Below are 15,915 nucleotides of genomic sequence, written 5' to 3' on the forward strand. Positions count from 1 at the left end.
TTTTTAAACATATAAAAAACAGCCAACACGAGGCTCTCAAAACCATCGTTAAGCGAAACAGGGGGGCCCAAACTGTCATCGCTATGCGAAGCATGGTCCCAAACATCACTATGCGAAAATCGCCCATAGGGAACATCATTAAACGGAGCGCAAGATCGCTCCGAAAAAGCCATTGCTAAGCAAATTCGTCGTTAAATGAAGCGCTCGTTAAGCGAGGCACCACTCTACCCATATTTTGATGGGGATTGATTCATGACCTGAGTTTCTTTGCTTTAAGAACTTCAATTATAACTTCTAGCTTTAAATGCAAGGTTTTCTTTTTAGGAATGTTGCATTCAACCAAATTTACCTCCCCATATACTGGTCTTTAATTTTTTTTATGTTTATTATAATTTTGCATTGTTTTCCTTGTTTAAATTTCGTGCACAGCTTCTTGGAGATTCAAAGATTTTTACTAGATAAAGACAATATGTGCAATATAGAATAACTCTGACTGAAGAACCAGGCATTTCAAAATGAAAGGTTATGTGTCCTTGGAACTTTTGTCCTTCTAAGTCCTCATATATCTGGCTGAATAGCTCTGTGTGTCTAGTATCTGGCTGCAGTTAGAAGCTTGGGAGTTCGATTCCCCACTATGCCTTCCAGAAAAATCAGCTTATGTAGCCTTGGGCAAGGTGCTCAGTCCCAGGGTGCCCCCAGAACAAATGAATGATAAGACAACTTTTAAGCACAGTATTCTATACGTAGAAAACAAAAATAAGAACTGACTTGAAGGCACATAGTTATTAAGTGTTCAGATGTTACTGAGTACGTCTTTTCCAAGGAATACAAATGGAAGTAGCTAACTCTTCCTTCTCCATCATCAATTTCTCCACATGTAGTGATAAGTCTGCAGAAGAAAAGCTCCTCAGGTGTCAGCTTTTTCCTTCACCCTGATATTCCAGGGTTCTTGCTTGTATTTAGCTGTAGATCAGTTGTTCTCCATCTGGAAAAACCATCTAGGGACTGCTGTTACATGCCATGAAGTCGACTGTGACTTTTCGCGCCCCAATGAATGAGCAACCTCCAAACTGTCTTATTAACAGCCCTAGAAAGCTCTTGTAAACTCAGAGCCATGGAATCAATTCCTCTCATATTCTGTCTTCTTTTCTTCTTGCTTCCTTCAACTCTTCCCAGCATTACTACCTTTTCCAATAAATATTGTCTTCTTATTCTGTGCCCAAAGTGTAATAGCTTCCGTTTCATCATTTTTGCTTTTACAGAGAGTTCAGCCTTGATTTGGTCTAGGACTCAATGGTACACAACATCTACAAAGCTCTTTCAACACATCAAATAAATTGATTATTTTTATCTTCCAGTTTTTTTCACTGTCCAGCTTCACATCCAGATATAATCACTGAGAATATAATAGAGTGGGTAAGCTTGGCCTTGGTATCCAGAAATGTATCCTAACACTTGAGGAGTTCTCTAATTTTATTTTATTTATTGAAAGCTTTTTTAATCCACCTTTACCCAAGGTGGCTTACAAAATATTAAAACACAATATTAAATCTGGATCAGTACTAATGTATCCGAAGAGGTAAAATATTGTAAATATATGAAAGCAACATTAAACTGTAAATGTAGTGTACATCCATGAAAATACATAAATTAAATTTTTCAAACTGGTGCAAACAATCAGAGGTTGGTTTAAGAAAGAACAGTACACTAGCCATCTTCATTAATTTTTATTTGCTCCCAGTATCTGGAATTATTATTGATTTTGGATTGACAGATTTCATCATAGTTCCATGGTGGAAGGAATAAAAAAAACACATTCTCCCTGTTTTGAAACGTGAAGTATTATAATTTTGCATTGTTTTCCTTGTTTAAATTTTGTGCACAGCTTCTTGGAGATCCAAAGATTTTTACTAGATAAAGACAATATGTGCAATATAGAATAACTCTGACTGAAGAACCAGGCATTTCAAAATGAAAGGTTATGTGTCCTTGGAACTTCCAAAAAACAATGCTCTGTCAATAATGATAAGGTGGTTAGTTGTTGCCTCATTGGCTAGCTCTCCTATTCCTAAAATAATCTAGGCAAGGGGAAAACACAACTTATTACTTCCATATATATTTCAAAATACTCAAGTGCAAAATACCACAATAATGTCTTAAACTGCATAGCAGTGAAGCCACAATGATGAGCAAAACACAAATCCTAATGTAAAAGCAATTATGACTACAGTACCATGATTATGGCAATTTTAAAGTCTCTACTTGACATTAGCATTTTATTACTGTGTTTCCCTGAAAATAAGACAGGGTCTTGTATTAATTTTTGCTCCCAAAAAACTCATTAGGGCTTATTTTCAGGGGACTGCCTGGTGCTGCTTTTTATTCGTAAGTACATTTACCTTGTTTTGCAGCGTGGGTTTGGGTGGATTACGTTTCTTTCCTATATGTGGGGGGTGTTTTTTCCCCATCGCGTTCCGATGGGGCTGACTGTGTGTGTGTGTGTTTTGTTTTGTTTCTCAGCCCTATCACAATATGTTTTTCAGCTCACGTTCTGATGGGGCTGGATGTGGTTTTGTTTTTTTCTTGTGATTTTCCCCCCTGCTGGAATGGATTAATCCCGTTCCAATGCATTCCTATGGGAAATGGTGCTTTGACTTACAACCATTTCGAGTTACGTCCATCTTCTGGAATGGATTATGGTCGTAAATTGAAGCACCATTGTATTTGTTAAACTAAGAAGTGTTATCTCTAAATGTTTCATCTCTCTCAAACATAATTCTGCTATAACCTGCATTTACAAATTAACCAGCAAATTGTGCTTTACTCTTGGAACTATAAACCAGTTCCTAAAACTCGACCCTTGTTTGCAGTCCAAAGCTGAATTACAATTTTTATAATTTAACAGAAAATTATAAACCTGGAAGTCTTTCATTATAGTACACGGGAGAGGAGTTTGGGGTCTCAGCACTTTTCTCTATCTTATAAGCCATGGTTTTCACAGATCAATACTGTTAAACTGATTCAGTTCCCTCCCCCGCGGTCCTCCCAAAGGCCCCATTTTCGCACAGCTGATCGGTGGTTCCAAAATGGCCGCCCGCTGTGTTGCCTCGCTTTAGAGGCACCGAAAATGGCCACCCATTTTGCGTTCCTATGGGTTTTTTTGCCCTGTATAGTGACGAATCCGGATAGCGACGATTTATCCGGAACAGATTATCGTCGCTATGCGGGGCACCACTGTACTGTTTAATTAAAATGCTGGCTAAACAGAAAGGTCTTTGTCTGGCGCTGAAAACCATGAGTGTTGGAGCCAGGTGGATCTCTATAGGGAGGGCATTCCAAAGTTGGAGGGCAACAGCCAAGAAGGCCCTATTTCGACATGCCATCCCACTCACCTCTTTCAGGGATGGCACCTTCAGAAGGGCCTCCTGGCCTGATCTTAGAGGACAGACAGGCTCATATGGAAGAAGGTGGTCCTTTAGGTCAGTGGTTCTTAACGTGGGCGATAATGCCCCCCAGGGGGCGATTTCATTTTTCAGGGGGGGCAGTAGAACGAAAAAGGGCGGCGTGGGGGCACTGGAGCGGAAAGGGGGCGGTAGGGGGGCGCTGGAGCAAGCCAAACCTGTGAAGATGGCTGCAGCCTTTTTACAGTGTGTATGAATATATATTTTCCTCCAACCTTAATTTAGTTTCAGAGTTTTTGTCTTGAAATTTTTAGTTCCTGCATTGCGGTTTGTTTTTATGCCCTTTTAATACTCCTTTTTGCGTCTTAAAATTCGCTTGCAACTAAATCATTAAATGTTACTTTTTGGGGGCATTTCATTTTCTTGGAATTGAATTTTTTTCCCCAGGGGTCATTGGATTTAATAAGATATCATCACCATGGCGAGGGGGGGGCGATGATAACTCCCTCAATGCCTCAAGGGGGCATTTCTTTCAAAAAGGTTAAGAACCACTGCTTTAGGTAACCAGGTCCTAAGCCGTTTAGGGCTTTATAAGTCAAAGTAAGCACTTTGAATTGAGCCCGAGCAGCAACCGGCAGCCAGTGCAAATTTTTCAGAACCGGCGTGATATGAGTCCTTGCGGCGGCACCACTTACCAGCTGCGCAGCCCGGTTCTGTGCCAGTTGCAGTCGACGGACCATCTTCAGAGGCTGCCCCACATATAGCGCATTGCAGTAGTCCAGTCTGGTTGTTACCAGTGCATGAGTGACTGCTGCCAAGCTCAACTCATCCAGGTAAGGGCAAAGTTGATATATTCTCCGCAGCTGTAAGAAGGCACCCCTGGACACCGAGTCCACCTGGGCTTCCAGGGTCAGACTGGGGTCAAGGAGCACCCCCAAGCTGTGGACCCTGTCCTTTAGGGGGAGTGTAATCCCATCTAAGGCAGGGAAATGGCCCTTTAACCTATCTGGCAGGGCACCTACCAGCAACACTTCAGACTTGTCTGGATTGAGCCTGTTTATTGACCCTCATCCAGACCATTATCGAGTCCAGGCACGAGTTCAGAATGGTGACTGCCACACCTGGATTGGTAGAGAATGAGAGGTAGAGCTGGGTGGCGTCAGCATATTGCTGACTCCTCAGCCCAAACGTCCTAACGACCTCCCCCAGCGGTTTCATGTAAATATTGAACAGCATGGGGGACAGTATAGAGCCCTGAGGAACCTCATGACACAACCGCCATGGATCAGAGCTACTGTCCCCCAGCACCACCTTCTGGACTTGATCAGCCAGCTAGGAGCGGAACCACTGTAAAACAGTGCCTCCGATTCCCATCCCAGCTAGTCTGTCCAGAAGGACACCATGGTCGATGGTGTCAAAAGCCGCTGAGAGGTCCAGGAGAATCAATAGGGATGCATTGCTTCTGTCTTTCTCCTGGCAAAGGTCGTCAAACAGGGCGAGCAAGGCAGTTTCCGTCCCATAACCCGGCCTGAAACCCGACTGAAATGGATCTAGATAATCCGTTTCATCCAGGAGAGTTTGGAGCTGCTCAACCACCACACGTTCCAACACCTTGCCCAGAAAAGGGAGGTTTGCTGTTGATCAATAGTTGATCACTAGACCTGGGTCCAGATTAGGTTTTTTTTAGGAGTGGGCGAATCACTGCCTCCTTTAATGGGGCAGGGACCACTCCCTCTCTTAATGAGGAGTTGATGACCTCCAGGATCCAGGTGCAAACTCCCCTGGCAGATTTCTTTATTAGCCATGATGGGCAAGGGTCGAGTTGTGTAGTGGTGGCACGAACTGATCCAAGCACTCTGTCCACATCCTCAGGTCGCAACAACTGGAACTCATCCAATAAATTATGACATAAGTCCGGAGCACTGGACACAACCATAGGCTCTGCATCAACAGTGGAGTCCAAATCTTTGCGAATCTGAGCAACTTTTCCCCTCAAAGTGTGTAACAAATTCGTTACAGCGAGCCACTGAGGAGTCCAGGACCTCCACTGAACCATTAGGTTGAAGAAGGTCCCGGACCACTCGAAATAGCTCTGCTGGACGACACACCGAGGAAGCAATACGGCTGGAGAAATACTGGCGTTTTGCCAGCCATATTGCCACAGAGTAGGCCCGATAATGGGCTCTAAGCTGTGTTTGGTCATAGTTGCAGCGATGTTTCCTCCATCTGCGCTCAAGCCGTCTCCCCAATCGTTTCATAGCCAAAAGCTCCTCTGTGTACTATGGAGCCATATAGGCTCTGCAGGTAGGGAGGGGGCGCCTAGGTGCGATTGTGTCAACTGCCCGGGCCATCTCCTTGTACCACAAGGCGACCTGGGCTTCGACAGGAGTGCCAACCATATCAGCTGGAAACTCCCCTAGAGCATTCAGGAATCCTTCAGGATCCATAAGTCTCCAGAGGTGGATCATTTTAATTGATCTCCCACCCCTGCAGAGGGTAGTAGTGGCAGAGAATCTGAATTTTACCAGGAAATGGTCCGACCATGACAACGGAGTCAAAGATAAATCCACCACATCCGGACCACCATCCCCCGTCATGTTGAGAATACTAATGCTTTATTAAGTCATATATTTCTTATTGTGAGCTACCTGAATTCACTGGTGCCAGACAATTTCAGTAAAAGCTAACATGTCTGAGATTTTAAATTTAAAAAGGTTAATTGGAAAGGCGTGATGAAGCTTACAGTATGATACAGAGCAGTGATTCTTAACTTTTTATTTACCACAGACTCCCTTTAAATATATTTTGACATTGTGGACCACCCAAACTTAATTCAATTTTTAAAACCCTAAAGTGCAATATTTATTTAAAGTTTGTCATGAAGGCTCTTCAAATTTGGAGAAAAGGGAAAAATAAGATAATCTGTTAATGCACACAATCCCATTATAATGATTCTATACAAATTTAAAATAACAATAGTAACAATCATCTTCTTTAATTCTTGCTTTAGAAACTGAAATTACAAGCACATAAAAACATTAATATGACACACCTATACAAAATGTCACATGAAAATGAAAGCTTAAAAAATGGCATGAATATAATTTGTACAAAACTGTGCCTCATTAAGCACAAGTTGGGTGGGGGGGGAAGGGAACATATTATACAGTATTCATATAATTATAAATTATAATTAATGAGAAGGTTGGTGCTGCATTTCACTTACAAGCCTTGTTATATCAGGCTTAATAGTTGAAACTTGTATTCTGAGTTCTGACTACGCAATGGCAGGAAATCTCACGAACAATCTCTCAGCCACACTGTGTCATTTACTTGCATGTTCTCATCATGTGCAGAAATATAATAATCATAATCATCATCATCTTAGAACTGCAATGCTGGAAGGGACCCTATGGATCACTGAGTCCAACTCCTGTCAAGGAGGCAGTGGGGAATCCACTCCCAACTAGATGCCTTAAACCACTAAGCTATCCAGCAGTTCTAAACAGTTATTTGCTATCAGTTACTTTCATAACCATTTTTCCTTTTTTTGTTTTTAATGGAGGTGATAGATTAGAAAAGCCAAGTTTTGCACAAAGCAGCAAAGGAATTTAAGTTTTTTTCTACATTTCCTTTTCTTCCATTCATTCTTTCTTCATTTCTATTTTAACTGCAAAATATATTTCTTCAAGGCTCTGTGGACCCGCTATGAGGACACTGCGGCCCCATGGGAGTCCGCGGACCACAAGTTAAGAAGCTAGGATATAGAGAATAAATCTTTTTTCTCTCCCAAAATTCTAGAAATTGACATCTGGTGAAACTGAGTGGGCTCAACAGTTAATTCACGGCCATTATTAAAGTATTTTATATGTCTAGAGATAAGACATCAACCGCAGTTCAGTGGTTTGACTCAGTTCGGCGCAGCACCACACAGGTGTTCCACAGGCACTGTGTACTCCCCTTTCCTGCTTCCTCTGCCCATTCACGCATTATTCCCCAGGTGAAGTGTGCTTCTCTCCCTGCCTACTCAGTGCGACTGCCCACTCACTGATTGCAACACATGCGTCTCTTCTCCGCTGCCCCACTGTGCTGAGGGCTTTCCTGCCCCACCTCCTTGTTTGAGTGGGTGGCCATCAGAGGAGAGAAGTGCATGCTGCAATTGGTGAGTGGGCAGCTGAGCCAAGGAGGTGGGGAGGGAAGTATCCTTCACCCAAGGAATGGGTGATCACACAGAGGAGGTAAGAGAGGGGAGTGTGCAGCACCAGTGGAACACCTATTTGGGCATCACACTGAACTGGGCTGAACTGCCAAACTGCAGTTCATGTCCATCTCTACACACACCCTTTTACAGTACTCAGTGCCATGCGATACGCTAATAGTCACTTTGCTAGACAAATCTATGGAGAACAACCTACCAGCTACTATTAGCCATGATGAGTATATGGAGTTCAAAGACAGAACCAGAATCCTACTGGTGTTCACATAAAATTTGCATAACTTGCTGCAGCTAAGTGGTAGCTTACTGATAAAGTATCAGAATGCATTTTGTGCAACTGAGATGTGCCTCAGCATCTTATGAAGAAGCCACTATTAGCCAGGAGATATCATGACAGTTTTACACCAGTAGGATTTTGGCCAGTGACTGCAAGCAGTGATTCTAGTTGCTAGGAACGACAGCGGGAGAGCTATTCTTTTTAACAATATTCAGGAGTAACAGTTATATTCTCAATACTTTATTCTTGGTTTTCATTCATTATTTTATACGCTGAATCTTGCTATTATGAATATTTATCACTACTTACAAGGTCTTATGTACATCCACTCTCCACTTCAAGGAAAAAAGAAACTGCTCTCTAACAGTCAGCCTTTGCTTGATTTTGACATCAACAATCATTCTTCTGCATATCTACTATATAGTGAATACTCTGGAGGAATGTTTCACTGAACAACTAGGTATTCATAGGTAGCCATAATACTGTATTTAAATCAGTGATCTTGCTCAGTATCCCTAGTTGCATATGAAGAACCACTGCAAAACTAGATCTTTCAAAAGGCAATTCTTCAGATTATGATCCATATAAATATTTTGTATTAAACACATAAATTGTATAAAGACTCAGTTCTGTCACAAACCAAACTATTTTCATTGTTACAGTAACATTCATATATCTTCTTGTTTAGGGGACATGTACATTTCAAGTCGGGACACTCAAGACTTTTCTTAAGTGATTTAATCAATTATTCTTCCAATTAACACTCTGCAGTTGGCCCTTAGGATATGGCACATAATATAGTTCAATCAGCCTGAAATCCTGTATGGCTCAAGGCAGTATTTATTATCTTTACTGAAATTCCAAAATTTATCAAGAGTTTTTAAAGGATTAATTATATGGTCAGCATTATATCCAGTGAGATAAAATTAATGACATGTTGAAAAGCACACACATTGCAAACATACTTATCTGTTAACTCTTTAAAACTGAACCAAGGTTACACTGCCTTAAGTAGGTCACCCATTTCAATACATGTATGCATAACCACATTAAATAAATGAATATTTAAAGTTAAAAAACAAATCCACTCTACATAAAGGCCAAGCTCAATGCATAAGACTGATTTTCTTAATAATATATAACCCAATTCAAAAAAAAAAATTAAAGGTAACTACTGAGTGGTGCAATACACAAAAATCAAGTGAGATGGTTCATGCATTCCTTGATTTGTACAAAATATACAAGCCTTCAAGGATGATATTAAGACAGTAACCTACCCATAGTAAAGTGCGTAATTTTTTTAAAAAGTTCCAGTAATCCATCAATTATTACACAAAAATTCACACTAGCTCTGTCTCTTTTCCATAGATGAATCACAATACAAACTGAACACAAGGGCTTTCAGAAAGAGGGAGAAAATCCATGACATTCAAAATGTACATTGTCCTATTGAATTCTGCCCCAGAGAGGTGCATTACATCACATTCTTACAATGGAGGGGGAAGGGTTTGCCCAAAGAAAGCAAGATTTGCAGTGATTCTGTTGGTGTTCTGCTACATCTGATTAGATGTGTGAAACCCAGGGCTTCATTTTTAAAGAAAAACGTTTAAAAGCTGCAAAAGGTGTATTTGTTCAGCTCACATTATTATTATTTTTGTAACAATCAGTGTATTCAACATGTGAAGTAGTACTTGCTTACACCATACCTCATTTTTAAAAAAGTTTTGTACTTGGTCATATTTCAAATTTGTTAAGTCAGGCAGGGGAGGGGAGAAGCTGCTGAAGAAACAGATTACAGCCAAATATTTCTTAGCAGGCACCAGTTACTAAACCTGCCTCTTTTGAACTCTAAATGCTATGTTTACAGAGTATGACCATTTGGTTCCGACTGCAAGCCAAAATATATCTTGTTACAAGGGGAGGCAAATGAGAGAAGCACACGCATGGGACCACGTTCATCCATATGCATTTTGCAGTGTGGATTCTGAACCAAAGGCATCTTTGAAAATGGCAAAGTGCTCCAATAACTGTTCCAAAATCAACACTACATTGTTCTAGCCAGTAGATCCCTAGAAAGTAAAGAAGCATCATAAAAATATGCACCATACCCTTCCCTAGCCAATCCTACCAGTAAGAAAGAATCCATTTAATTTATGCTAATTTTTACAGCAGATTCAAAAGCCTTTAGGGTGTGTGTGCATATGCTCAGAGGAAAGCACTAGAGAATAATATGGAAAGAACATAACAAACAGAAGCACTTTTAACTATTGTAGTCTGCCGTCGAATACATTTAAAAGATTTAAATCCACCCCAAACACGCGACGTATTTCTTCCAAAACCAGGGAGCTGTATTTGATCAAAATGATTCAGAAACGCTCACGCGAGACGCAGTCTAGGGCGAAACGGTCAAACCAAACGCACAAAACCCCGAATAAGCTATCGAGAAAAAAAATCACACATAAAACTACTAACCTCATAAAGTGCAATAGTGCTTAAATCCAGCAAGTTGAGGCATACAAGGTAAAAATGGAAGTGAAGAGATCGCCAAATGATTTTGCTGTGTTTTTATTTTCTCAATTTGAAATGCTCAAAAGCCAGCAGAGGCTCCGTCGGCCATTTTGGCTTGAACTCGCTCGCTCTCCCTCTCAGTTCTCTCTTTTCCCCCGCCTCCCTCCCTCTCTCTCGCAGGCTCAAGAGCGCGCACACACGCGCGCGCACTCGCTCCCTCCTGCTCGCTCTCTTCTCTCCCCCCCCCCCCCCCACAGCCTCTATAAAGGAAGAAGTTTTGTGACCTTCAAACAGAGGCAATTCATGTGACGTGGGCACGCTGTCAATCAGGAAGCGGGTGGGTGGAACGCTTTAATCTTAAAGGAAACGCAACGTTGAGGCAGAATTCTCGGCGCTTTATTTGTTCGTTTGCGCAAGTTGTACCAGCGTACACGTACTACTGTTCCTCAGTATACAAATTTAACATTTAAAAAGAAAAAAAAGTCTAGAAATAGGGCGATATCCTACACCATGGACATTTCTATGGGGCAGCCATCTTCAGCCCAGCAAAATAACAAATCTTATAGCAGCCTCAAGAGTAACAAAACGGGTATTTACCCTCGGAACTTAAGTCTTCTTCATTTTCGCAATAAATCAAGACATCAGTTTAAATTTATCAATTAGTCTCTTGCTAATTCCCACTAACCATACAAAAAGAAATCGAGGATGAAAGGAAATAAATGACAAAAACAAGGGCAAGGCATAATTACAGTAGTAGTGAGAACCAAATATACAGTACTTCTAAACCCACAAGATGTGGTCAACTAGTATAACCAGCATGCGTCCCAGAGTAACCTTGCTGATATTTAATTCACACATGCTTCTGAAAACTATTAAACCCCTTATATTAGCAAACTATGAGCAAGTAACATGAAACCTCCAGCTTAAAACCCTCCACAGACCTATCTGCAAAACATAATTACAGATCCTTTAATTATTACAAGTTTAATACAATCACTCTTCAGCATGCCAACTCCTACCTTCTAATTAAACAAATCAAAGTATGGCATTAGGATGTAAGCCATAGTGACTTTAGCATACAATTGTGTCAAAAACATGCATTTTCTAATCATTCTGATTTAATAAATTTAGCAAATATTTGGCTCTTAAAACACACAACATAATGGAAACTAATTTTATAGTGTTGCATGTATTCTCACGAATTAAAGCATTCCTTTTATTATGAGCTTACTAATGTATTTTATCCAGACCAATTTACCTCAATGCCACCAAACAGCTGCATTCTATTTTGGGCTCCATCCAGTTAATCATTTTATGGTGCATTATCAAAGTATGAAACTTCTTCAATACTTATGTGTAATCACAACTTTCCTGTGAAGTAACTGAGGTCAAAAAGCCAATAACAAAGGATTAGAACAAGGTAGAAGAGTTTCCCAAAGCTTAAGCAAGGAGTTGGTTGGGAGCAAGAGTATATCCAGTAGGTCTCATCCTAATGTGGTTCCTAATGTAGGCTAGAGAACACTAAACATACACTGAGAAAATCCTAGTCCAATTTCCTTCTTTGTCAAGAGGGCAGAGAACCTTGTGTTTAGTCAATACCTTGTCAACCCCATCCCGCTGGGCTTTTGTGAAGAAATGTATGAGAAAACAGCCCAGAGTAGACCCTTCGTCTAGATAGGGGCATAGAAATCAAACAAACAAACAAACTCATATGTCATCTCTCAACACTCTGAAGTGCTCCAGACCTCAGTTCTCATAGTGCAGTTTTTACTTCTTGTGACTCTGCAGTGCAATTACAGTTAACATGCAAGAAACCGTAGCAGCCAAAAGAAATAGTAGCGATGCTGACAATATGCTAGGAACAGAGTCGAAAATGCTCATGCTTGTACAGTATGCTCAGTCTCTTAAGCTGAGTGCTATCTATGTGCTGGGGTTATCACCATTCAAATTTCCTTCCCCATCAAAATGATTCCACACACATATTATCAAATACCTCTAAATTCTTGACATTTATCTAATAAACAACTGCTGGGAAAAGGGCAATCCTGTATCTTTTTACATTCCAATTTCTTTAAAAAGCAACTATCCTTACCTCTATAAAACGGGCTGAAATTTGTTTTTCAAATCCATCCCTGCTTGAGATATAATCAATGAGTAGATTTAAGGACATGATCTAGATCTCACACACTGGATTCACTCACCAAGTCTCTGGGATCTGACTGTTACTCTGAAAAGCAAAGGGCAAGCTCTAAAGCATATTGAACACTGCCCTTCAGTTTCTATATTATTGTTGTTGTTCATCTGCATTTCTCCCAATAAGGAACCGAAAGCAGCTCACAACATTAAAATCACACAATTAAAAACACAGTAAGTTAAATATTAAAAGACAAATTAAACAATATATGAATTAATATAAAATTAAAAGATTAAAACATGAAAAAGTTTAAAACTATCTGCTAGATGGGGTTCAGTGATTCAGTTATAATTGTTAAAAGCCTGCCTGAAGAGATGGGTCTTTAGCTTTTTTCGAAAGGATAAAAAGGAAGGGGCCATCCTGCTCTCCCGAGGGAGAGCCTTCCATAGCCTGGGAGCTGCCACAGAGAAGGTCTTCTCCGGTATCCCCATCAGCTGTGCTTGTGCTGGCAATGGAGTGAGAGGAGGGCCTCCTCTGCTGATCTTAATTGCAAAGAAGGTGCATATAGGGAGATATGGTCCTTCACGTAACCTGGATCCAAGCTGTATAGGGCTTTATGAACTGGGTGCGAAAACAGACTGGTAGCCAGTGCAGTTCTTATAACAGGTGTGTTATATGCTCCCTGTAGCTGGCCCCAGTCATTAGTCTGGCTGCAGAGTTATGCAGCACAACACAATTACAGTGGTGCCTCGCAGGACAAAAAACTCACAAGACAAATGGTTTTGGCAATGGGTTGATGACTCGCAAGACAAATGTTCCTATGGCCGTGCTTCACAAGAAGAATGTTTTCCGTTTTTTGTTCCTGCCTCATGTTTGCTGATTTTTAAATGTTTTTCTATGAAGTTTAAAAAGTTGAAGTTTTTTAATTGAATTTTTAAAAAATCATCTGCACAGTATGTATGGCTTTAAAGAACACTTAATAAACCCTTTGTAAACCAAATTTGACTTTGTTCTGACTTTTTTTGCCCATAGGAACGCATTAATTAGGTTTCAATGCATTCCTATGGGAAAACGCATTTCACAAGACAATTTTTTCGCAAGACAACAATAACCATGGAACAAATTAAATTCATTTTGCAAGGCACCACTGTACAGTCAGCATTCAGAAAGCTGTAGCAGCCAAAAGAATCATTATTACAGGAATCAATATTAGTATTTTAGAATGCATTTTATGTTTAGGCATTTTAGCATGTATTTCATATTGTTTGAAATTGCATTATTCTATTTAATAATTGAGTTGTTTTATATGATTTTGTTTGTGTCACTTCTATGTTGGGAACCGCCCAGAATGGATGTAGGCCAGATGGGCAATATATAAGTTAAATGAATGAATGGTCAAGTTTTTAAGGAATTTTTGCTGTTAGTGATATTTTCATTCATGAACCACAATATTCCTCAGAACATTTCTTTGGAAACCAATAACCACTTTTTAATTTCTGATGGTCCATAAAATGAAAGAAAGAAACAAAAAACCCAACATGTAATATTAGGGCCAACAGTGAGCCAATTTTCTAGGACAACAGCACTTTTCTTCAAGGCCATCTTAAAGGATGAAGTTGTGCACTTATTTTAGCCCAGTAAGAAAATTAATTTTTAACAGGACACGCACAAAGAGGCAGTCTAAGTGTTCAAGATATACTCAACAATTATATTATGGGAGTTGTAGTCCATGTGGGAAAAAAGTAGAATATTGAGAAACGCAGCTTTGAAACAGAAAGAGCTGTGAAGAATCCAGTGAAAAAATGTGCTGGGAGGAAAGAACAATGAAAACGCATATCCCATCTTTTGTTGACCCCAGTTTGTTGGCCAATATATTAGCACAGTGGTTAATCTGCTGTACTGCAGCTAAAACTGTGCTCACGACCTGGGGTTCAAATCCCAGGTAGCCAGCTCAAGGTTGACCTCAGCCTTCTATCCTTCCGAGGTCGGTAAAATGAGTACCCAGCTCGCGGGGGGGGGGGGGGCAATGTGTAGCCTGCATAATTAACTTGTAAACCGCCCAGAGAGTGCTTGAAGCGCTATGGGGCGGTATATAAGCAGCACGCTTTGCTTTTGCTTTTAATAAACAGATTAACACGAATCATAGGAACATATGATTCCAGAAACCTATTTAACGCCAAGGAATCAGTATTCTCATTTCTAACAGTTAGCATCAATACAAATTCTCAAACCTAACATTCCAAGTTCTGTTATGCATCCAAAGCAACTTACAATATCAAAGCAAAATATCAGCATCATTAAACACAGTGCATATTAGAGCTTAGAAAACCTGCAATAAACATCAAAAAACATTCAAAATTGAGTTTTCACCTAAAATGAAAAAAAGCAGACAAAACCTAGAAATCTTCCCTTGTTAGGGAACTCCAAATATGAGCATCAGTACAGAAAAAGATATTATATCCATCATCCTTGGCCTGGCACTTTCTCAATATTCTGGATTCTAATTCCCATCACCACCATGCAGCATGACCATGCTGCCCGGGGATGATGGGAATTGCAGTCCAGCATACATAGGCAGTGCCAAGTTGGGGAAGAATGGCCTCATGTTAAAGTATTGCTGGCAATCCCTCTAGGATCCATTTGTCATGCATTTTAGCTTCAGTCACAGTTCTGTAAGCCAATCTTACTACTTGTGAGTAAGCAGTAAAGTATGCAGTAAAAATAAGAATAATGGCATCCTGTCAAGTCTGCCTTAAGGCAACCATTTTCAGGATTTTTGAGGGAGTACTCAGAAGTAGTTTACAATTCCCTTATTCTGGGAGGCATTCTAGAACTGTGCAGCTTGCTCAAGGCCACACAGAATGACACTTTCTCGAGGGAGGCATGGTAGAGAATCAAATTCTCAACCTCTGGCTCTGCAGCCTGAAACCTAAACCACTGAGTTATCCAGCCAGCTTAGTAAAGTAAGTAGACCTTTAAAAGTAATCTATGTGTTTCATTAATTACACAAAACACTATAGATTGCTCACACAATATTGGATGTTTGGGGGGCAAGTAGAATGGCATTTGTCTGTTAGAAGTGAAACACTGCAATTGAGATAGGATTTAGTCTGGAGAAATAATTGTAAGTTATTTCTTTTCACAAAACAGCAACTCCAAGCACTTATTAAGATTTGTGTTTTATGCCATGTTCCTTCTATATATCTAACTCTCATAAAGATTGTAATGATAATGATTGGAATATGCCAGAAGAGCTCTGAAGTCACATCACATCTAGCTACTGTCAATGGGTACTTGAGCAATACTGCTTTAACAATATGTTTAAAGATCAGTAAGTATGCCCTAAACAACAAATTCAATATGTGTATGTTCTGATTAA

At 40.2% G+C, this 15,915-nt stretch overlaps 1 protein-coding gene across 7 annotated transcripts in view; it reads right to left on the minus strand.

Moving 5' to 3' along the window:
* Positions 1-15,915, minus strand: part of TNRC6B (trinucleotide repeat containing adaptor 6B) — a 158,616-nt gene that overhangs the window by 97,619 nt on the left and 45,082 nt on the right. Inside the window, exon 1 of one of the 7 annotated variants that reach the window (XM_073000134.2) lies at positions 10,367-10,598. The exons of the other annotated variants lie outside the window; for them this stretch is intronic. Coding sequence (XP_072856235.2) covers positions 10,367-10,371 — 5 coding nt within the window. The 5' untranslated portion in view covers positions 10,372-10,598. Of the gene's footprint in view, positions 1-10,366; positions 10,599-15,915 lie in introns of those variants that run through there. 7 annotated transcript variants of the gene reach the window in all.

This window comes from Pogona vitticeps, chromosome 5, assembly GCF_051106095.1.
Source record: "Pogona vitticeps strain Pit_001003342236 chromosome 5, PviZW2.1, whole genome shotgun sequence".
NCBI classification, from domain to species: domain Eukaryota; kingdom Metazoa; phylum Chordata; class Lepidosauria; order Squamata; family Agamidae; genus Pogona; species Pogona vitticeps.